Consider the following 21,913-nt stretch of genomic DNA (forward strand, 5'->3'; position numbering starts at 1 on the left):
CTACTTTCGTGTTAGCACAAAATCCAGTGATCATCAACAGAACAAAAATTAATGGAAAAGAAGAAAACTTTTTTCACAGTGTACTCTTAATTTTAACAGGCACCATAAAATCAAACCGAAAAGTTAACTGAAAATCCTTCGATACTGCAACAACACAGTTTGGAATCAGACTGACGTGCAAAAAAAAAGGTTCAGCAAAGCAACAGATTAACTGAGCCTCTGACACAAATCGAATTAATTAGCATCATTTCCCAAACTCAGTTGTTCTTCCATACTACTAGAAGATTGAAAATCAATTAATGGACAACAGCAGAAAATAAATAAACCTCCGGGAAGAAATTGGAAACTTCCGGGTTCCTCATCTTCGATTTGAGGGAGAATATTGCGATGTGCATGCACATATAAGGGCGTGATTCAGCGCTCGCTTCAGTGAAGAAGCTCATTGCGGCTGAGGAAAAAACACCCTAACCCTAGATTTGTGAGAAACTCCGCTTTCTGATTACTATATATATATATCGTTTTTTCCCCTTAAAAAATTCGTGCAATTTTCAAAATATTTTATGCTACGATTTTGTTCCTAATTATAATAAATTTATTCTCATGTTGTGATTGGAGTAAGAATTTGATTCGGATAAAACGATTTGTTTAGGATAAAGATTTTAAAAAATTAATTAGCAATTATATTCATATTCATCATGTTTCAAATATATCACAATCACAATTATATTTATAAGTTAATATTTATAGGTTACTTTATATTACAACGAGAGTGTTTTTCTCTCTATTCAAATATCATTAAATCATGCGTGTCCCTCAAATTTTTATGAAAATTGATATATATGTTGATGATTCAAGAACTAACATTTCAAAATGTACTGACAAATTAATTTTAAATGTTTTAGATTAATTTTTTTAATAAAGTATAAATATTTTTAAAACACTACCACCTTTATATTGTTACAATCAATGTTTGAATAACTAACCGATAATCGAACCAAATTATCTTAAAAAATGATTCAATGGATCGAATCGATTGAACCTACTATCGAACCGAAAAACTATATATATATCAAAAAATAAATTTAAAGTTAAATATTAAAACAAATTTTTTAAATGAAAAATTAAAAAATCAAATTTAATAAAATTCGAAATATGAGAACCAGTAGGATCGATTTAATCAATCCAACCTGTTCTTGACCTGTTTAACCTGTTCGACAAGTCAAAACAGTTTTTAGCAATTTCGTGATCGACCGAACAAGTCAAAACGGTTTTTAGCAATTTCGTGATCGATTATCGGTCAAGCCAAGTGATCCCATCCATTTTTGAAAACATACATTGATTACGATCACAAAAACATAACCCGAAGGCTGAAATAAAGTGCGTTTGGGTTTTTAATAAATGATATTGTTATATTAAACACAGTCAACCTTGTTATAGCAAGAATCCACCCTCCCTTGGCGAAATCACTCCCAGAAGATACAGCTCTTAGCCAGGACAAATAATACAAGAATGTCAGGTTACGGGTACGGGTGCGGGTGCTCCTTCGCGCTGTGGAGCGTGGACTATACGGTAAAGGGGCAGGACTTCTAGAATTTCAAGACCATTTCTTGAAAATTTTCTGCTTCGGAATTAAAACCCAGACTTGCGATAGAGCCTATAACTATATACAACTATTTCGACGGACAAAACAAACTTTACGACCACTTCTAACCATGATTACGGAGCCAAGCAAGAAAAATTATTTACGTGGAAGTTGGAGCGATCAGATTTTTCACTGTTGCTGCCTCGCATTTCTGCTCACCAGTCGTGAGTACAACCAAGTTGTTGTCTTTGTTTCCATCATCAACATTAGCGCACAAGTCAGTAAGATAATTTTCTTGATCACACTTCATTTGTGCATCTGTTAAGTCGTAATCCACAGTGTCTTTGTCGTCGAGTTCATGGGTATGGCTCGGATGGTTTTCCTTATCTTCTGCAAATTCAAGTACTTGCTGCTCATCATTGGCATAACCATCTTTTAAAGGGACATTTGTCAGCGTCATGCCTGACAATTCAGGAATTTCTTCAAAAACAGCACCGAGTATGTGAGTTGTGACAAGTTTCTGACAGGAAGGAGTAGAATTTTGGGACTTCCTTTCCATAGAAACAGCTGAAGATTTTGAGAGCTTGGTGTCTACACTAGCTGAAGATATGAGGTCGATTATATCAGGGTTTGGCTTGAGATCCACCCACTGTCCGCTAACCCAATCTCTGGAAACTCTAAGGTTCTTTAACTCGATATTCAAATATAAGTTTTCACCTGACATCATATTCAGTTTCCTTAGAAACACATAAGCCGTTGGGGGATAAACACTTTGCAATTGAGAGCAACAGGAAACAAACCTGGAAGATAAACTCGGTAACGTTGGTTTATTGGATCGTGGGCATCAGAAACAACCCCTTCCCACCAACCATCACTCCACCACACGTCAACTGGATCTCCAACCTCAAAGGTTGGGCTACTTTTATTGCAAGCATAGAAGGGTCTAACAGTTGGGCGAACAGGATGTCTCATTCCCAGTCTATCAGCTTTGGCCACTCTATTCGTTGGAATCCATTCCTGCAATTAGAAAGAAATAGTAAAAATAGTAAAGTGTTTCCCGCGTTGAGGAGTGACTACACAAGTGCAATAACTGGCCGTGGCGCATTAAACTACACCGAGCTGCAGTAAAATAATAATAAAATTTTCCCAACAAATGCTTATGATATGTTGAATCTTGTATTAAGAATACCTCTCCTTTACTATTGAGAATGTCACGACAACATTATCAGTTTATTTGTATCCACAAAAATAACAATGGTTTCAAAGTGAATGCTTCGACCATGGCCTGTGATAATTAATACCTCAAGATTGGAGCAACTATCTTCATCCCTAACATCATCGTATGATATTTTAATCTGTTTCCTGGATATCTCTAAGACTGAGCACCTGAACCAACATCCTCGAATACCACTGTCTTGGCAAAGAAACTCGATCTTCTCATTAGACCTAAAAACTGGCGCACATGGAAGTTGGTCTTCAACATTCTTGAGGAAACTTTGCTCCTTGCTCAATACATCATATTTAAGTTTCTGGTACGATAGATCATACTTTTGATTCTCTCTGCAACTTCTATTCCTTTTAGCTCCCACTTTTACATCATCCTCTGAGCTATATTCTTCCTCGAAAAAATCAGGGCTAAAACACGAGAAAATCGATTGATCAAAATATCCACGCAAGTTACTCAATTTGAAAGGCTTTACTCTGTTACTCTTGAATTGTCTGAAGCAAAAATGCATTTTTCTCAACATATCACCAGGGAAAACTCCCAGGCATTTCTCATAGTGTTCACGACTTAAGACTACTGCAAGACCATCAACACATTCTGCACTGATGACTTGTACGTAAGGAGTGATGAAGACTTCTTTAGGATGAGGATTCCGTAAAGAAACAACTCCACGGACTTCTTTATTGTGGTGAAACCATCTCACTTTAACCTTTTTCTGGCATTTTCTATCTTCATACATATCTTCCAAATATGCAATATAGCGGCTCTCTTTCTCAGCCATCACAAAGACAAATGATTGTACCTAATGTAGAATCCATGAGAAAGAGTTGTGAGTTCACCAAGTTAATTGCAGATAATTCAAAAAACTTACTGGTACTAGGACTAAGAGTTTGGAATGTCATGTTGAAATTATTAAGCATGCTGTAATTTTACATCAGATATCGTCAAAGTTACAAGTGCTTAAAAAGAGTTAAGAATTGTCATATCGTAGAAAACTCAAGTCTACGGTTCTCGATTATCACACATTATTTTTTAAGGTTTTGTGGTCTTATTTATGTTTTGTCAGAAGACTGGAATGTTTCACCGAGACAAACCGCGTAAAATTTGATATCTACTGAATAATGAATATTAGTACAGAGATTTCCCGATGTAACAGTAAATTGATTCAAGCATGGTTGAGATTTGATTGAGTTGCATTTTTTGATAGAACGTTTGGTTTGAATTAGATTTTTGTGTTACAGCTACGTTAGCGCAAGCTTTCAGATATTTTCCAACTAATTCAGGTATTTATTTGATTTTTTGACTCGGTCGGCTAGACTCGCACTTGAAAAGGAGTTAAATTTCTATTTACTTACATACATTTTAATTTTTTGTGGTTATTTGTCTATTTAATGTTGTGCCTTATGTGTCTTATTTGAAAAAATACTCAGTCTAGATGTGTTTTGAGTTTTCGTCATAAAGTTGGATTGCTACAAATATGAAAGTTATATTTGTAGCAATTGTGATAAAAAATGAGTTCATACAACATATTGCATTTAATATAAAAATATCATATTATTATATCTTATATCTCGTTTAATTTCGTAGGATATCAATAATCAATAAAAAAAACAATACTTTAAAAATAAAATTCTTTACACACACACATAGAGTGTGCTTCGAATGTATAATAATCATCACGATAATAAAGACAGCGAGTAAATTTTCTATTTTAGTAAGAAACAAAATTTATAGCATCGTCGGAGGGCATGAAGTCCTACTGACGACTCTAAAATATTTAAATTGAAAATCCAGCTTGCAATCCTAAACTTTTGGCATATAAAGTACATGCGATAAACTTAGATTGAATAGGTATGCATCCAATCATTAATCGTTAAGAAACTAAATGAGTCACTTCAAGTTTGCATAGTCTTACCCAAATATCCAAATAGAATATGCCAAGAAAGCAAAATGTTAAACTAGAAAACTCAACAATTCTTACATTTGTTAAGCTTTAACTTACCTCAATTGAAGTTTCATTCCTCTTAAATGCTGGGTAATGCTTCAACTGTTTACCACATGTCCATGCTGAACCCAACCACTTAATGTCTAATTGATGACCTTGCAAGTTCCTTCGTAAATGGCCCTATTGTACAAGTTTGATGGCACGTAAATTACAAGTTTCAGAATAACATGTAAACATAAAAAAAAAAATAGCAAGACTACTACATTTGGCCCCCGAAAAAAATAAAAGAACACGTACATTATGAGGAGGCATCTGCTTTAGCTGTGCATTGACGGTGGTAGGATCATCTCTGGGGGGTGACACTACATCCAAAAGGTTACAATATGTCAATTCACCTGACTATGTTGATTTACTGCGAATCCTAATCAGATAAAATGTCAAATATTTCCTTGCGCCGTCAACCTAGCTGATTTTCGGCAAGTAAATAATGTACACTCCACCAAAATTTTATTAGAATCCTGTACATCCAGGAAAATGATCATAAAACATTTCTATAAATAAAAAATCGAATATTTTCACAGTTTCTAACTTAAAATCAGAAAACATCCATTAGAGAACGCCAAATCATGTATTACTATTTTCCATCACAAACCACCATCTCCTTGGACCTTGCAAAGAGTTAACTGTGAATCCAAAGTAATAGTAATACATGAGCTATGAGCATAATAATTTTACCAATATTTGATTTATAAAAGTAATCAAAATGATCGAAAAAATGGAAACTTTAAATTATTAATTAATTCAAGACAGGCAAAAAGAGAGATTGCTTGGCAAACTATGAAACCCGAGGAAATAAGTTCAAAAACATGTATTGCATTTACAGAGGCTTGATTACCAAGAGATCACCACAACGACAAAACAAGTACTACTACTACTAGCACAATCAGCATGTACCCCTTACAATGGGAAAAAGAAAAAAGGAAAACCTACTGGCATAATCTTCTTGCCAATGCTGCTTTGACAACATAGAAGTAAGCCAATTCACAACCTCTCTTCTCGATCTCCATCTGAATCCGGCATGAACCGAGTTTTCGGCCACATGAACACTCAGGAACTCCTCAGATACAACATAAAACATGTGCCTAACACTCCTCTCAGTGCCCACAACGGCAAGAATGGATTCCCCTAAATTATCCTTCAAAAAATAGTGAACCACACGGTTTCCCCTCTCTTTTGACACAAATAGCTCTTTCCACTCCACAAAGTAGTTTTCATGTGCAGCCATAATGTACAACTAGAATGTCTTTCAGCGAAACTAGGTTAAAGCAATAGTCTTAATCTGAAGGAAAAGCAACCTAACAAAATCTGAAGAGTTATCTAAACTGCTATTGAACCAGATGTGTAGAACCTTCAGCTAAACGAAGACTAAAAGGATATAACAATACAAAGGAAAGACATAAAATTAAAATTTAGAGGTACCCCATAAAGAGGTACCTTGCTACCCGACGAGAGGAGCAAATTATCCAAACAGCCGCAAGTCTGAACAAATTCAACACAAAATCTCGAAATTTCCAGCCTTATTTTGACGAAACCTAAACTCCTCCAAGACCCAAAGTCTAACGAGGCAATAAGACAATCCGTCTACTCACAACTGAGGAAAACTCACCAAAAGACCTGGTAAAAAACAACAAACCCGTGTTAGCTGACAAAGTTAACGGCTCAAAAGCTAAAAAAGGTAGCGACTTTGCAAGGCTTCCTCCCTTGAAGTAGACAAATCATCACGAAAACCAAAATGGGCAAACATGGTGAGACCAGAAACCTAAATACAACGAACAAAAAACAAGTTCTGAGTAGAATTTCATGTCAAGAAAACCCACTACGAAACTCGCAAAAAGTAGAAATTATTTTTTCATTGTTTGGTTCTTTTACGCTGGTAGGTGAGCTGAAATCAAACTAGAGAGGATTAGTCTTGAAATATATGTGTTCTGAAGCAAAACAGTAAACTCTCCCAGAAAATTGTGAGAATTCATTCTCCGGAGGAAATGGAGAGGAGAAAGGGAACTGCGAGAGAGAATATAGGAGCGGTGAACATGGAACAGGTGAAATGAAATTAGGGTGTGGGCAATCCGACGCTAACGACAAAAGTAGGAAATCCACTATCGCAATGCATCAACGGCTGGTAAATTATCACGTTTTTCTTTATTTTATTTTATTTTTTAAAAAAATAATTGCTTGATCAATCCAACTGAACAGGTTGTGTTTTGGCTAGTCTGCATAGATTCTCCTATCTACATGTAACATATTTAATATCATCGTTTTACGAGTTAATTTTATCATATGATCTAAATTATAAAAAATAAAATTTTTTAATATAAAAAAATTAATTTTTATTTTATATATAAAATCGACTCATTTCACAAATCTATATATATGTCAGGGTCTCGTGTCATACCAATTTTTTAACAATTAATTTGAAGAAAAATGTAATATGGGCCTATATCGAATAGATTTTATCACATATTCAGAATTCCGACCATTGCCTACTATGACTTCAGCGTTTTACGTGATTTGAAATCCGGATTTGAAGTCCGTGATATAAATACCTGGCTCCAAATGTGAACCCCACCAACGCTTACGTTGATACGAGAAAAACCAAAACAGACAGGAAGTAGAGAGAGGATACGCGAGCTTCGAATTCTCTGTAAGTTCTGGTTTTCGATGTCAGCCTCTCTCTCTCTCTCTGTTTTTTTTTAACTTATTATGTCTGCATATATACTTGCGATTCCTCGTTGCTCCTTTCTGAATTTGACTTAAATTAGCGCAGTTTTGGTTAGGGTTTGTAATTTAGTCGAGGGATTTAATTTTTGTAGCTGTTTGATTCTTTTTGCTGTAAGTGATCTGATTTCCTCTTTGTTTGGGTGAACTAGTGGTTTTGGGTGAAAATTTTACATGGCATTAAACTCGATCTCCTCTTTTCCTCTATCTCAGCATTTTACAGTGATCTGATTTCCTCTTTTCCTCCATCTCAGCATTTTATATGGCATTAAGCTTGATTCTTTCTTTAGTTATTCTACCGTGTTTGCGGGTTGCACATTTGTTTAGATGATTTCTAGTCCAATTATGTATATGATATTTTTTTTCATATTCATATGATTTAGCTAATTACCTGAATTTTCCTTACTGTACTTGTCTTGGGTTACAGTGTTAAATACTGTTAATGATGTTCATTCTCTTTCGTTTATTGAGTTTTTCTTTTGCTGGTTCATAATTTCGTTACTATGGTAGTTCATCTGGATATTGTTTATGATTTTTGGTGTGCTGTAGTTTTTGTTCAGCAAAAAAGAGTTTTTGTGGAGAGTCATAGACTTTTGCTACAAACTGTCATGGGTGAGAAAGATGCAGACTGCAGAGTTGGTTAAGCCCGAGTCTGTGGCAAATGGGAATGTTGACATGGAGGAACAGACAGATCCTGTGTTGAAGAAGACTGAGGAACATCATGATGGAGTAACAGAAATGGAAGAAGAAAACAAAGTTTCCGAGAAAGTTGAGGATAGCAATATGGACAAAGAAAAAGTGAATGACAGCAAGGAAACCGAAAAGAAAGCACAAAATGAAGATGTAGTGAAAGAAGGGGAAAAAGATGAAAGAATGGAAGAGACTGAGGAAGAAGAAGAAAAGCAGCAAGTTGCAGAAGAAAAAGTGGACATGGAGATTGAGGAAATGAACCACGGCCCTACTGAAAAAACCGACGCTAATGCTAAGGTCGAGGACAAGGTGGATGGAGTGGGAGAAGAGGAAAAGCCGAAAGAATCTAAAAAGGAGAGGAGCCTGAAGAATCGTCTGAGAACAAAGAGTGGTAATGGCAAAAAAGAAAGAAATATGAAACATGAAACAGAAGACAAGGAATCGAACACCCAGAGGGAGGAAAAAACTAAAGAAACTAAAACCCCGACGGATAAAAAAGAGGGGCAGAAAACCCTTGTGGCTCTCACAGTTGATCGACCTGTTCGTGAAAGAAAATCTGTTGAGAGACTTGTGGCCTTTATTGACCAGGATGCTGCTAAGGAGTTCAAAGTCGAAAAGGTGTCCATTTAGTTCGCACTTTGTTGTTTGCATCCTCTCTGTAAAATTCGCTTCTTTATTGTATGAACTTTAATGATATTGAAGATTCACTCTTTGATGCCTTGGTGTTTGTTTGCAGGGTCGTGGAACTGCGCTGAAAGATATCCCAAATGGTATTCTTTTTACTAATTTTGATTCCTTTGCTAAATGTATGTACACCAAATTTTATTCCACGCCTAAAGATTCTCAGAGTGGGATGCGATGTTTGCTATGCTGATGTGTTTTTCACTTTTCTTTGTTCTCTCTTCTCATATGAATTCCATGGTGAGCAAAGCTAAGTGTTGCAGCATCATGTTAGAGCTTGCGTTAAGACATTAGGATGGTTGCGGGCCTCAGTGTTGTGTGTGTGCTCCAACAAAGCTGGATGACTTCTAATTTGTGATTTTTTGTTATTGTAGCTGAATTTTTCTTTGTACAAGGAAGTTAAGTGAGTCTCGTGAGTCTCTTTATACCATGTCATATATGTTGCATATGCATGCTTCGCTAGCCTTTTACCCTTTCTATTGCATAGCAATGTTGGTATTTAACGGGGTTTAACTGGAAGGACCTTATCATTTCTTGACAAAATGGGCTTGTTCCAAAGAATATTTGAAGGCTATATTTGAAGATTTTCCACCTAATAATTATGGGTTTTATAATGCTTCCTGATTCATAGTGAAACTCATATTCCCATATCTGAAATTCCTAGTGTCTCGAGTTTTTCCCAGCATTGCAAGGATTTGCATTTGTTTGCTTGTTTTCTCCTTTATAGGTTTTAGAATGCTTTTGAGAAAAACCAAATCATGAATTTGAAGTATTACAGCCAAATACGACAGGGCCTGCTTCTCATATATACTACCCATGGCCAGATGAGATGATAAGCTTTATGCCTGTATATTTGAATGTGTGCGTTGAAGGATTTTTATCTGTGAAGATATCCTTGGTTTCCATTTATGATTTTCAGACAAACAGATTTTTTTAATAAAACGATGATTTTGAATTTTGAATTCTTGTGTTGTTATATGCATTTCAAGTTCATAATGGCGACAAATCCGTCAAAAGTAGCCGTGGTGAAATTTGGTATTTATACAAACTCCAAAGTGCTAGTTTGAGAGTTGGTCACTAGTGATAGAAATAATGATTTCTTATGATATTCCATCTCCCTATTCGTCAGATTGTGTGTATGTACATTCGCGAGCATGCATGTCTGAATGGTTATGCTTATAAAATTGAGTTTTTATTCAACAAATAAAAAGAAGTCTTTGTGCTAGGTATCTTCTATGTCTTCTCGGTCTTGCTGATGGGTGTTCAAATTTTAGATCTTACTCTTATTGCGGTAACACAAATTCTTGTTCCTTAAAATATAGGTACTGAAACAATTTTGTTAGAATTTTTATTTTAACTAAAATATACTTGACACGCGTGTTTGCCTTGTTTTTAATATTGTCCTGTCCTGCAGTATAATTTGATTTGATGTTGTTTATGAACTATGAACTGTATTTATTGTTACAGTGGCTTACAAGTTGTCCAGGAAGAAAAGCGATGATACGTTCAAATTGCTGCATACTATTCTCTTTGGAAGGAGAGGGAAGGTAATGCTTCGGTCTTTGGATTTTGGTTGAGCTTCCGATCACATTGTTTTAAAGGTGTTACTTCCCATGATAATATCATATGGCTTATATTCGATTCCACATTCATGTAGTTGACATTCTATTTCCATTGTGTAATCCCCCATTCCACTTCTACACGCAATTTGAACCCCTCCCTCAACCTCTTCAGATTATTGGGAAGTTGAATTACTCACGGATTCTGTCATCAATAATTCATTTGGAACTCCTTAGTGTTCCGTGGTGCATGGAACGTAAGACCTAAGAAAGAAGATCACAAAAACCTTTATTCCACTTTTCAATGCCGAAAAACGTCGAGCTGACATGGAATGAGTCTGTCTCATGGGATTATAATATTTTTAAGTTACCAGAATCAAATTTTAACTCTTGTGAGACACGTTTTTCTTTAAACATATTTTGTTTTTTAGGTGAGTTGATTTGTCAGTCGGAATTTATTAAAGTCCTGCAAATTTGCTTGAAATTATCAGTAAATATTATACTCTCAATGCATCCATCTGGTTACCTCTAACATGTCAATCTGCTGTAGTCTGCTATTTTTTCTTTCTTTTGTTGGTAAGTTCAGATTTTTTTCATTTGTGCTTATGACCTCCAGGCAGCTCAAGTTAAGAACAACATATCAAGATTCTCTGGGTTCGCTTGGCATGATGATGAGGTAAAGTAGAACTTCGGTAATAAGTCACCTATCAATTGGATCTATGATTTGGCTATTCAGAAAAACCTTTGTGACATAGTCTCAGGAAAAGCAAACACTAAAACTTATAGAGAAACTTGACAAGATTTTCAAAGATAAACTGGTCGAGTTTTGTGATGTCCTTGATATACCAATATCGGCTACTGTAAGGAAGGTATGTTGATATCTCTCTAGCTCTATTGCAAAGTTCGTGATTATCCTTTCGTCTTTGTTTTATTTAAAGAATTAAAGTCTCAATTCTTTATTTTACATTCAGGAAGATATCATTTCAAAGTTGATAGAGTTTTTGGTGGCGCCTCATGCAACCACCACCGAGTTGCTTGCTGAAAAAGAACAGGTATACCAAGTTCACTTTTTAGTTTGACTGCCTTATTAAACTCTTCCTCTCCTGGCTTATAAATTTTATGTGTGTATTGTGTACGTTTATCAGTCAAGTAAGGGGAAAAAAAGAAAGAGAGAGAGCAAATCAGCATCTGGGGGTAGCACACTTCCAGAAGGCTCAGTGAAGGTACATTATTCTAAATGCATGAAATGTTATTGTCAGTTGTCAACTTTCTTATTTGTGTTCTTGATGAATATTTGCCGTATTTTCATATGTGAGTTTGGAGTTGGTTTTTATTAGCAGCCTTATATCTAGAAACATAAACAATTTTGGGCTCGAGTTCAAGTACAATTCATTTGGTTTGACTTTAATTATCAAGCTTCTTAGTAAATGCTCTAATTTGTGCTGGTGCTCGTCTAATTTTAGTTTATTTGTAGAATATTAATTAAGATATTAAAGCTTATGATCGGGGCCGCAAGCTATATGGCAAAATAGTCCAGGCCAAATTCGGGTGAAAAAATATTCGAACTCAATCCGAGTTGGACAATTTCAAATTCAAATCAAATTGAACTTTATTCTAGCTGACTTGAAAAGCTCTCATGAACCTGCTAGATTCGATTAACCCTAGATTACTGCAGCATATGATGACTTCGATTGGTGTTCAGTTTCTTTTGTATTTTTTAACGAGTTGTGGTGTTGCGTGTAACTGTCATAAATAATTTGAGGTTCAAGTCTATTCTACTTCTACCTAAATCCCTTGGTGCTCACTGAAAGAAAGAGAATATACAATCTGATAAAATATATGTGCATGTGGCTTTGTGCTTTTACCTTCCAATTGGAAGCTCCTCTATGAAATTACAGAAGAAACAATATCATATCAAGCAATATAGCAATTGACTCGTATGATTGTTTGAATAAGTTATTGGTACTTGTACAAGATTTCACCTTTCTCATATACAGAGTCAAAAGAAAGCCAAGGGTACACCAAAAAAGGATAGTGAACCTAAACCCGAAGATGGATCAGAGGAAGATGAGGAAACATATGTCAAGGATGATAAAAATAATTGTTTAAAGAGGTCAGAAGATGAGAAACCTGAACCTGCTGAACGTGAAGAGAAGGCAAATGAATGTGAAGGATCTGATAAAGACAAAAGAAAGAAGAAACAAGGACCAGCAAAGTCCTCTGCAAAGAAGGGAACTGCCAAGAAAACCAAGAAAGTAACAATCTCTAAAGAGGCCAGCCTTCCACCGAAAAAAGAAGCTCCAAAATCACTGTCAAGTCGCCCAAAAAGCAATAGGGATACTAGTACGAAGAGGTCCTCTGGTAAAAAGAAAGATGAATCGATCAAGGAGAAGACATCAACTACAAAGACAGCTTCATCAACTGTGAGCCCTGGTGAGTATTGTATAATTCTAAGTTGATAAATTGTTTGTTGTTAAAAAAGTTGGTGAGTATATTCTTTTGTTTTATCTAGGCTCCCATTAATGAAATCATTCTTTTGACTTTTGTTTTGTTGATGTGGGATTAAGGGGAAAAAATACTGAAAGTAAAAGACAATCTGAGGGAGGAGAAATTAAAGCCGAGTGACGATGATCTTAGGAATGCGATTTCTGAAATCCTTAAAGAGGTTGACTTCAATACAGTAAGTGTCATAAATTCTTCTGATCAATTTTTTTGGTTGTTAGGCGAGGAAGATAGATGGTTTGGTGGTTAGCTGAGAAGATAGATGGTCTGTTTTCATACTTTCGTACTCTCATGTTGGGTCTGTTGTCGAAGTTAAATAGACACTTACATATTTTTGTCTTCTCCGATTGTTTGGGATATTTACTTTGGTCTTATATATGTTCTCTAACAAGAGATTTATGTTTTTTTTCTGCGAAATGGTTCTATCGTGTCTATTGATGACTCAGAATTCATTAGAAGAAGAGTTCATGTGAGTCTTGAACGTTTAGCTTCTCTCTTGATTTGCTCTAAGTCGTGAGAAGTGATATTAACCTGTTTTCTTGCAGTTTTACACTATTTAGTGGATTAATTGTCCTTTTCATTCTCCTGATAACGTACCCAGCTTATTGAATTTAATTTTACAGGCCACCTTCACCGACATTCTGAAGATGCTTGGTAAGCTCCCATCTCCCCCTTAAAATCTTGGAGGACTTGGAATTAACCTGCCCGATTTTCCCCTCCTTTCCTAGTTTCGTTCCCCTACATGTTTCAAAACCGATAGGGATTCGCGTGGCATATTTCAAAACTCTCAAATTCTCTACAATTTACTGGGGAAAGTGTTTTTTTTTTGTTATGGTTCTAATTTTACTGCTTTATTTCTGCTCTAGCGAAGATGTACTTATTGCTCGAGCAGATTTGTTGGCTGCTGTAGAAAGAGGATTAAATATTTGATGTCTTGTTTTCCATTATGTTAAAAATTTGATTACAATCTGATCTTTTACTTTTAATGATAATGATAAATTATCCTCGTTTCAGCCAAGCAATTCAGTAAGGATATGATGCCTAGAAAACCATCAATAAAGCTCATGATTCAGGATGAGCTTACCAAAATTGCTGATGCTGAAGAGGCTGATGATGAAAAGGATGAAGGTTGTGTTGTCAAAGATGGAAAAAAACCTTCTAGCCAACGTGTCAAGGCCTGACAACTTATCAGAAACTGTTTGTACACTATACCCTAACTTGCGTCGTTCTTTTCCTCGTAATCTACATGGACCGTTGCTACTTTCTTTGAGTCGAAGCATATGTAGTTTTACTGTTAGTGTGATTAACTGGCACCCTTGTTCACTAGGGATCCATAGAATTAGTTGCAGCTTGTTATGTACACATAGATAAAAGTCGGAGATTTTCTCTCTGAAGTCTTGAGCCTTGAATAGAAAACCCCTGCGATTCCAAAACTGTTGTAAGATATCATAGTTGATTGTAGGATCTAGATTTTAATATTTTGGTGTGTGTTTCGATCATCTATGTTAAGCAAATGTTTTAGTAATAAATAATAATTTAGTTTTTCTTCGTGTCACATAATTCTTTTGGTTGACCATATTTGCGAAATCACCTTGAATTTGTCGTGGGCGAATCTCTAGTCTCTCTTGTTTGAGAGCTTTTCGGAAGAAGGAAGTGTTGGAAGGAATATACTAGCCACTTAGGAAGCAGACCTCTGTATCATTTTTTTATATGTATGAATGATACGAGTTTGATGGGACTAAACATAATTTTCCATATTGAATAAATAGAAGATTTTACCTTTATTTTATAAAATTTAACAAATTTTTAAATGTAATTTTTTGCTTATTTGTCAAGTTTTACGACAATACGAGATGCAAACCGACAACGTTTTCCAGAATAGACGAATAATGTACAAAAAAATGTTCTTTTTATTTGCGACAAATTTATTTGGGTAGGTAACACTTTTTGTATTTTATTTGAAATGTATTTCGATGAAAAGAGATTTAAAATCTAAAAATGTGTACTTAAATCACTCGATTTAAGTATTATTAAATAAAGTAATTGCAAAAGCGTATTCTTTAATATAATCTTATATTGGGGGAAATCGACTTTTTAATTTTGATTTTTGGTTAGTATATTCCAATTAAGTTAAATAGTTTTTAATAATATTTTGCATATAAAGAAATTGAAATATCGTAAATAATAAAAAAGGAAAAAAGTAGAAGATTCCTTTCCATTTATTCGTCCAACCTTTTTCTTGAACAGAGAAAGTCGAAAGTTGTTTTGTACTTCGATTCTCCAACTGAAAAAGGTTAACAAAACGCATAATAATATTGTAATAAAGTGGCAAAGAGGGAAAATGGAGTAAGTCCATTTTTTAAATTATATTTATAAAATGATGATGTCCAATAATATCTACTAATCATAATTTTTGTAGTAATTCGCATCAAACATAAATAAGTTCCTTCTTTCCGAGAACTATGAATTTCCAGCTAGAAAACATAAATACTAGTAAATAAAATAAAATTTATCACCACTTTAAATTATCTAAAAAAACTTCAGAAAACTACAATCAAGCAAAAAAAAATTAAAAAAAACTTTAAAACAAGAAAATCAAATAAATTATAATAATATTTTACATAATTAATCTGATAGAGAATTACCTTTTCCTATAACCAATCACAACCCATAAACATGACTATCACCAATCAAAGTGAGAAAGGGGAAAGGGTGTTTGATTGGCAATGTGATTCGCTGGCGAAAGAAAGAAAAAGAAGCTCGACCAATACCTACGTGGCGGATACTGAATGAACGGCAGAGATCTCCTCACCCCGACAACCAATCGGACGACGGAGAAGTCGTCCACAGGTCACAGAAAGTTATTGACATACTACAACAGTCCACAGTAATCCACGTCGTCACCTACGATCGTGTCCATTATAAATCCTCTTTCCGTTCCAACCCCGCTAACATCTCTGTACTTCTCCGCCGCCGGATCTAGTCTCCGCTGATTCTCGTTCTTTCGGTCGAGTATTTATTTCATTTTGTTTATGTATATGTAAATTACTCTGCCAGACTCGAGATGGTGGATTCCGATAACGAATCGTGGGGGAAGAGGGACGGAAACCAGGTCTCCCAACGAGATCTGGACAGGTTTCTGCCGATCGCCAACGTCAGCAGAATCATGAAGAAAGCGCTTCCAGCGAACGCCAAGATATCCAAGGACGCAAAAGAGACGGTGCAGGAATGCGTTTCGGAATTCATAAGCTTCATCACCGGCGAGGCGTCCGACAAGTGTCAGCGGGAGAGAAGGAAGACAGTCAACGGCGACGACTTGATCTGGGCGATGACCACTCTCGGGTTCGAGGATTACGTGGAGTCGCTGAAGATTTACTTGCATAGGTTTAGGGATACGGAAGGGGAGAAGACCGCGATGGCAGGATGAACACGGGATAAAGAGAGCGGTGGTGCGACAGCCAGCGGATGCGGTTACGAAGGTGCATATGGGTTGATGGGTGGGCACCAGGGACCCGTTTATGGGTACGGTCCTGGTTGTGGGCCGGGCTATCATGTTGGACCCGGGTCGTCCGCTCGAAGGTAGTGCAATCGTTCTCATGTTCTAGTTTAACTTGACTTCAATGATTTTCTAACCAAAAACACATATAGCTGAAAACATTGATACTATTTTACTAAGTTTGCTCTTCAGAGGATTAAATGTCATAAACATTTGACCTGTGTCGGTAGCTGGTTTCTTTAGTATTCGTAATAATTAGCTTCACTTCAAACTATCATCAATCAAGATATTACTATTCATCATATTTCATAATAATTACGGTTGAGCACGAACTACCATAGAAATATTGTCCTAAACTATCATAATTATATTACTATTCATATTTGAGTAGGTCTCTAACGAATCTTTATCTGTGAGACGAGTCAATCCTACCGATATTCACAATAAAAAGTAATACTCTTAGCATAAAAAATAATATTTTTTCATGGATGACCCAAATAAGATATTCGTCTCACAAAATACGATCCGTGAGACCATCTCACTCAAATTTTTGTCTTCATATTTTGTCATGTTTCATAATAATTGCGGTTGAGCTCAAACTACCATAAAAATATTGTCTTAACAATGAACGTAACAAGAAATGTTTTATCACGGTAACACTATAAATAAATAATAGTCATGTGTTGAGATTTAAATTATGGTAGAGTTACTACACTAAATATCATATTAATTACATATCAAGAGGTATGCATAATTTATCATATATGTAAGAAAATATATATTTTTCGGTAAATACAATCCATATGAAAAAATTCATTTCAACTATGTAGTTTTTATTCGAATATTAGTTTAATACCCTGGCAAAAAAGATTTAAATTATCGATTCATTGAAATATACGAGCTTTATGGACGAAATGTGAATAGGTGCCTCTTTAAGGCAAATTAAAATAAAAGATATAAGGATTGAGAATCCAAGAGTGTATACATAGATTATCCAAATAAAGTGTTGACCAATTATGTTATTTGACCAATTAAAATAAAAGATTTAAGGATTCAGAAATTATATTATATAAAAAAAATTGAGATTTTTCTAAATAATTTTGTGTAATTTGCACAAAATTATAACCACCGACGAAGGTGTGTGTATCTCCGTGGGAAAGTTGGTTAAAAATCCTCAATCAAAACATTTCTTTGGTTCACTCCCTACCCACAAAATTGTGCTACTATGTCATACAAATTTTGGTACACTTCATGTGGAAATGTGATACTAAAAAAATACGCAAGGATTGAACACAAAAAAAAAAACGACTGAAGACTGAAAGTCAATTTCCCTTGTCCCCGCTCATGCCTTACCACTTGACAGCCAGCAAGAGTATCATGCTCTCTCTCCCGAACGTTTTTTTTACCTTATCACGACGAATGTTTGCCCCCAAAATTTTCAAATATTACCAAAATTGCCATCTTTATACCTCATAAACTACACCTTTTCTCCTACAATTTATTTATTTTTCACTATTTGTCGGTGCACTGAATCATAGTTACTTGTATTGTGAGCAAGGTTTAAAAAGCGTTAAGCGCCCCGAAACGCGGATGTCGAGCCCCAAGTTTTTCAAGCTTAAGCGAGATTAGCACATGCTTAAGGGTGAAAAAACGTTTTTTATTTTTTGTGTAATTGTAATTATCTCAAACCAATAAATAGATAAAATAATACATAAATATGATAAATTTAAGTCTGTTGCATTAATTTTCATATTTATAGAAGCATAAAAATCTCAAAATTACAATCTTTATTTGTTTTTGCAACTAGAACACATTAAAATGTTAAATATTTGTCAAATCATTATCAGACACGTTTAATCATAATTAACATTAAAAAAATAAACATCTAAATTATAAATCTAATTTATTATTTTAAAATAAAAAGACATACCTTCAAAATAAAAGAATTAAAAAATAAATAGATGTGATTAATTGTGCTTAAATACACTTAATTAAACGTTTTAATTACGCTTAATTCGGTCAAACTACAATTTGACCGCTTTTTTCCGCTTTCTCCGAAGCGATGCGTTTTTGCCGAAACACCGAGCTTCAAGCTTAAGCGGGCTTTTTAGAACACTGATTGTGAGTCTTTTGATCCATACCCAAGATTAAAATCAGCAATCTAATACATACTTTTGATATGGGTTATAATTTGAAACATAAATCATATTAAATGGTGAATAAATCAATTATTTATTTTAAAAATATTAGACAATTTATATTTCGAATCAATACGTACTCTTTTATTTTTTATTAAATTTTTTTAAATATGATTTGGTTTAAAAATATTATATTATTTCCAAAATTGAAGTATTAAAGTTTCATTATGGGGCCCTTTTTGATTTTACATATAAGTTGTACTTTGTAAGATTTGCCTTGATTTTAAGCTGGAGTGACGCCTAAACCCACGTGTTGTGTCCAATTTCCCGACGATCCTAATCTTACCTTTTCTTTTCATTTGAACATCTTCTAGTAAAACTGTACATAAAATAATAATTTTACTTGAAGAAGTTTCATACTAATTATCAAAAACAAAAACCCATCGTCAAACAAGAAATTTCTCTTCTTTTTTTTCCTTTGGTTATAAAATATTCATTATAAAAATAAATAAATAACATGGCAGAGTCATCGTGATTTTAGTCAATTAAATTTAACTGCTCCTCCGCGTGATATTGGCGTTGATTATGCTTAAACAATAACAAATGCAAACGTCTATTAATTTTTATACCTGTACTAATTCATCAGCTCACTTTTTATATCCACTCCACCGCTGCAATCTTACATCTATCCGCGCTACTAAATCCATTCTACAGCGCAAAATGCAGCTCTGTCGCGGTGTCTCCACCGCTTCGGCGGTCCTCTTCCTTGCCGTCTTGCTTCTCTCTCCCACTACCGACGCCTTCAACGTCACACTCATGCTAGATAAACATCCTGAATTCTCCACCTTCAACCACTACTTGTCCGTCACCCAGCTGGCGCCGGAGATCAACAGACGGAGGACCATCACCGTGTGCGTGGTGGACAATCCAGGGATGGCAGATCTACTCGCCAAACACCTCACTCTTGGTGGGATTAAGAATGTACTATCATACCACGTTCTCCTCGACTACTTCGACGCCAAGAAGCTCCACCAGATCACCGACGGCAGCGCACTCGCCGCTACCATGTACCAAGCCACCGGCTCCGCCACTGGCTCATCCGGTTTCATTAATATAACCGATCTCAGCCGTGGGAAAGTGGGTTTCTCTCCCGAGGACAATGGGGGCAACATTTCAGCCACTTTCGTCAAATCTGTCGAAGCTCAACCGTACGACATTTCCATCATTCAGATTTCCAACCTCTTGCCGTCATATGAAGCCGAGGCCCCGGCGCCGGCTCCGAGCGTGGTGAACATTACGAAGCTTATGTCGGCTCATGGCTGCAAGGTCTTCGCCGATACCCTCTCGAGCAATCCTGCCGAAACCACGTTCGAAGACAATATCAACAGTGGATTGACAATATTTTGCCCCGGGGACGAAGCCATGAAAGCTTTCCTCCCAAAATACAAAAACTTGACAGCAGCAAATCAACAATCTTTACTCGAATACCACGGAATTCCCATTTACGATTCATTACCTGGTTTGAGATCCAGCAACGGACTCACCAGCACCCTAGCCACCGTAGGGAACACGTTCTTCTTCACCGTGCAGAATGATGGCACCGACGTAACAATAAAAACGAAGCTCGTGACCGCGACGATTGTAAACACTTTGGTGGATAACCCGCCCCTGGCGATCTTCGAAGTGAACAAGGTTTTAGTGCCGCCAGAATTATCCAAACTCGGTGGGCTGGCTCCCGCTCCCGCACCTGGTTCTGCAGCCGAGTCACCCAAGTCTTCGAAAAGTAAGCACAATTCCCCGCCGGCTCCTCCTGGCCCGCCGGAGTCGGATTCTCCGGCGGATGCTCCTGACGGAGATGTAGCTGATCAGAATTCTAATGGTGCCGAAGTGGTCGGAATTGGTGGTGGAATTTTGGCAGCTTCAATTCTCATCGTGTGGTCTACGTTTTTACTGCTTTAGATTTAGATTTACTTTTACTGAGATCGGATTGTCTTTTTAAAAAAAAAAAATTATTTTCACTCGTCTGTCATAATTAAAATTCATTTAAACCTTACGATCCATCTATCTACTTACGGCCGTTAATTTTCAATTCATTTGATTTTGGTTGCTGTCTCTTAATCGCCGCTGCATTTACTCGTTCGTTCTTGTGCCCAATTATTGTTCTTCCATGGGGATTTGTTTTTTAAGAATAAATAAGGAATTGATAAGCGCTGGTTGAATGGCGTCAGATATGACGACAATTTTTCTTCGAGGAGATTTGAAAAGAGACGTGGAGATTTTTTCGATTTTTTCGGGTTTGAAATGGAATAAAGATGAGACCGGGCTTTGGCTCAATGGTCTCATCCACCAACTTAAGCTGGCTCTTTTCTCGACTTTAATTTCGTTCTCAGCGTGCGTTGTAATAAAAAAAAAAAAAACTGAATAAAGATACGTACTATCTTTGTCCACAAACACATCTCGAAAATAACATTATTAATAATAATGGATAATAATAAATTTTGGATTAGAGATCTCTAAATCTGTCCATGATTATCTCATTAATATTTTATGTGAGATTATAAATAAATAAATTTGAATTTTTTTTTATTTATTTTGTTTCAAAAAATGAACAGCATTTCATTTTCCAATAGCTGAGAAAGACAACTTTAATAACCTGGTGTGGTTTATTCATTCTTAATTTTTAATTTCCTAATAATAATTAAATAAATCTAAATCTTCACGTGTTTGATTATTTATTATTTAAAAGCATAGTGACAGGAAACGAAAGAGACGTGGCATAGTTGCCTAGAATTCCATATAATTAATTCAATTGTTCCGCCATTTCGAGACATCTTATTAGTAACTAATGCAATTGAAGCTGAGACAAACGCTTTAATAAATCGTTGTCTGATGGAATCACATGTCATGTTTCTTCTGTTATTAAAGTTCTAAACCTACCATGTTTATATTTTAGGTTGGCACATAATTCATCGAGATTACTTTTTTTTTTTTTGTATAAATATAAATATGGAACTTATTGTTTATCAAAAATTCTGGTTTTTCATTGTGTAAGATGATCTCACATGTCAATTTTGTGAAACAGATATTCTATATGGGTTGTCCACGAAAAAATATTATTTTTTATGTCAAATATATTAATTTTTATTGTAAATATGGACATGAGTGATCTGTATCACGAATAAAGATCCGTGAGACCGTCTTATGAAAGATCTACTCTTCAAATATATATAAGTTCACTTATTTTTGACTCGGGTAAAAAAAATTAAGAACAAATTTATTTTTCTATACTTATTTAATTAATTAAAAATAATTACTCGTGT

The 21,913-nt window shown here is 35.4% G+C and overlaps 3 protein-coding genes, 1 non-coding gene and 1 pseudogene across 8 annotated transcripts; 3 read left to right on the forward strand and 2 right to left on the reverse strand.

Annotated features, from left to right (window-relative positions):
- Positions 1–158: 158 nt before the first annotated feature.
- On the reverse strand, positions 159–256 carry LOC140980044 (small nucleolar RNA Z122). Its single transcript, XR_012175874.1, has one exon. It is a non-coding gene; the product is annotated as a small nucleolar RNA Z122 (small nucleolar RNA).
- Positions 257–1,388: 1,132 nt separating this feature from the next.
- Positions 1,389–6,865, reverse strand: LOC140978077 (uncharacterized). Of its 2 annotated transcripts, XM_073442850.1 has the most exons (7): positions 6,572–6,865; positions 5,743–6,426; positions 5,050–5,147; positions 4,810–4,932; positions 2,884–3,609; positions 2,383–2,599; positions 1,389–2,299 (listed from the first exon to the last, which is right to left on the reverse strand). In XM_073442850.1, the coding sequence occupies exons 2-7, from the start codon at positions 6,035–6,037 to the stop codon at positions 1,743–1,745; spliced, it is 2,016 nt and encodes a 671-aa protein (XP_073298951.1). In that variant the 5' UTR covers positions 6,038–6,426; positions 6,572–6,865; the 3' UTR covers positions 1,389–1,742. The 2 variants fall into 2 exon arrangements, with proteins under 2 accessions (XP_073298951.1, XP_073298952.1); XM_073442851.1 differs by having other exon boundaries at positions 5,050–5,114; positions 5,743–6,864.
- Positions 6,866–7,278: 413 nt separating this feature from the next.
- LOC140978078 (DEK domain-containing chromatin-associated protein 2-like) lies at positions 7,279–14,504 on the forward strand. 4 transcript variants are annotated; one of them, XM_073442852.1, is made up of 12 exons: positions 7,279–7,453; positions 8,077–8,835; positions 8,954–8,987; positions 10,366–10,445; positions 11,074–11,133; positions 11,213–11,326; positions 11,429–11,509; positions 11,603–11,680; positions 12,455–12,890; positions 13,025–13,137; positions 13,583–13,613; positions 13,974–14,504. In XM_073442852.1, the coding sequence occupies exons 2-12, from the start codon at positions 8,149–8,151 to the stop codon at positions 14,138–14,140; spliced, it is 1,881 nt and encodes a 626-aa protein (XP_073298953.1). In that variant the 5' UTR covers positions 7,279–7,453; positions 8,077–8,148; the 3' UTR covers positions 14,141–14,504. The 4 variants fall into 4 exon arrangements, with proteins under 4 accessions (XP_073298953.1, XP_073298955.1, XP_073298956.1 ...); XM_073442854.1 differs by having other exon boundaries at positions 11,219–11,326; XM_073442853.1 differs by having other exon boundaries at positions 7,353–7,453; positions 8,088–8,835.
- A 1,055-nt stretch (positions 14,505–15,559) lies between these two features.
- LOC140979280 (nuclear transcription factor Y subunit B-3-like) lies at positions 15,560–16,684 on the forward strand (annotated as a pseudogene).
- Positions 16,685–19,230: 2,546 nt separating this feature from the next.
- Positions 19,231–20,701, forward strand: LOC140978081 (fasciclin-like arabinogalactan protein 1). Its single transcript, XM_073442859.1, has one exon. It carries the CDS (start codon positions 19,314–19,316, stop codon positions 20,550–20,552), a length of 1,239 nt encoding a protein of 412 aa, XP_073298960.1. The 5' UTR covers positions 19,231–19,313; the 3' UTR covers positions 20,553–20,701.
- Positions 20,702–21,913: the final 1,212 nt, after the last annotated feature.

The sequence above is a fragment of the Primulina huaijiensis genome, chromosome 6 (assembly GCF_012295235.1).
Source record: "Primulina huaijiensis isolate GDHJ02 chromosome 6, ASM1229523v2, whole genome shotgun sequence".
NCBI lineage: Eukaryota > Viridiplantae > Streptophyta > Magnoliopsida > Lamiales > Gesneriaceae > Primulina > Primulina huaijiensis.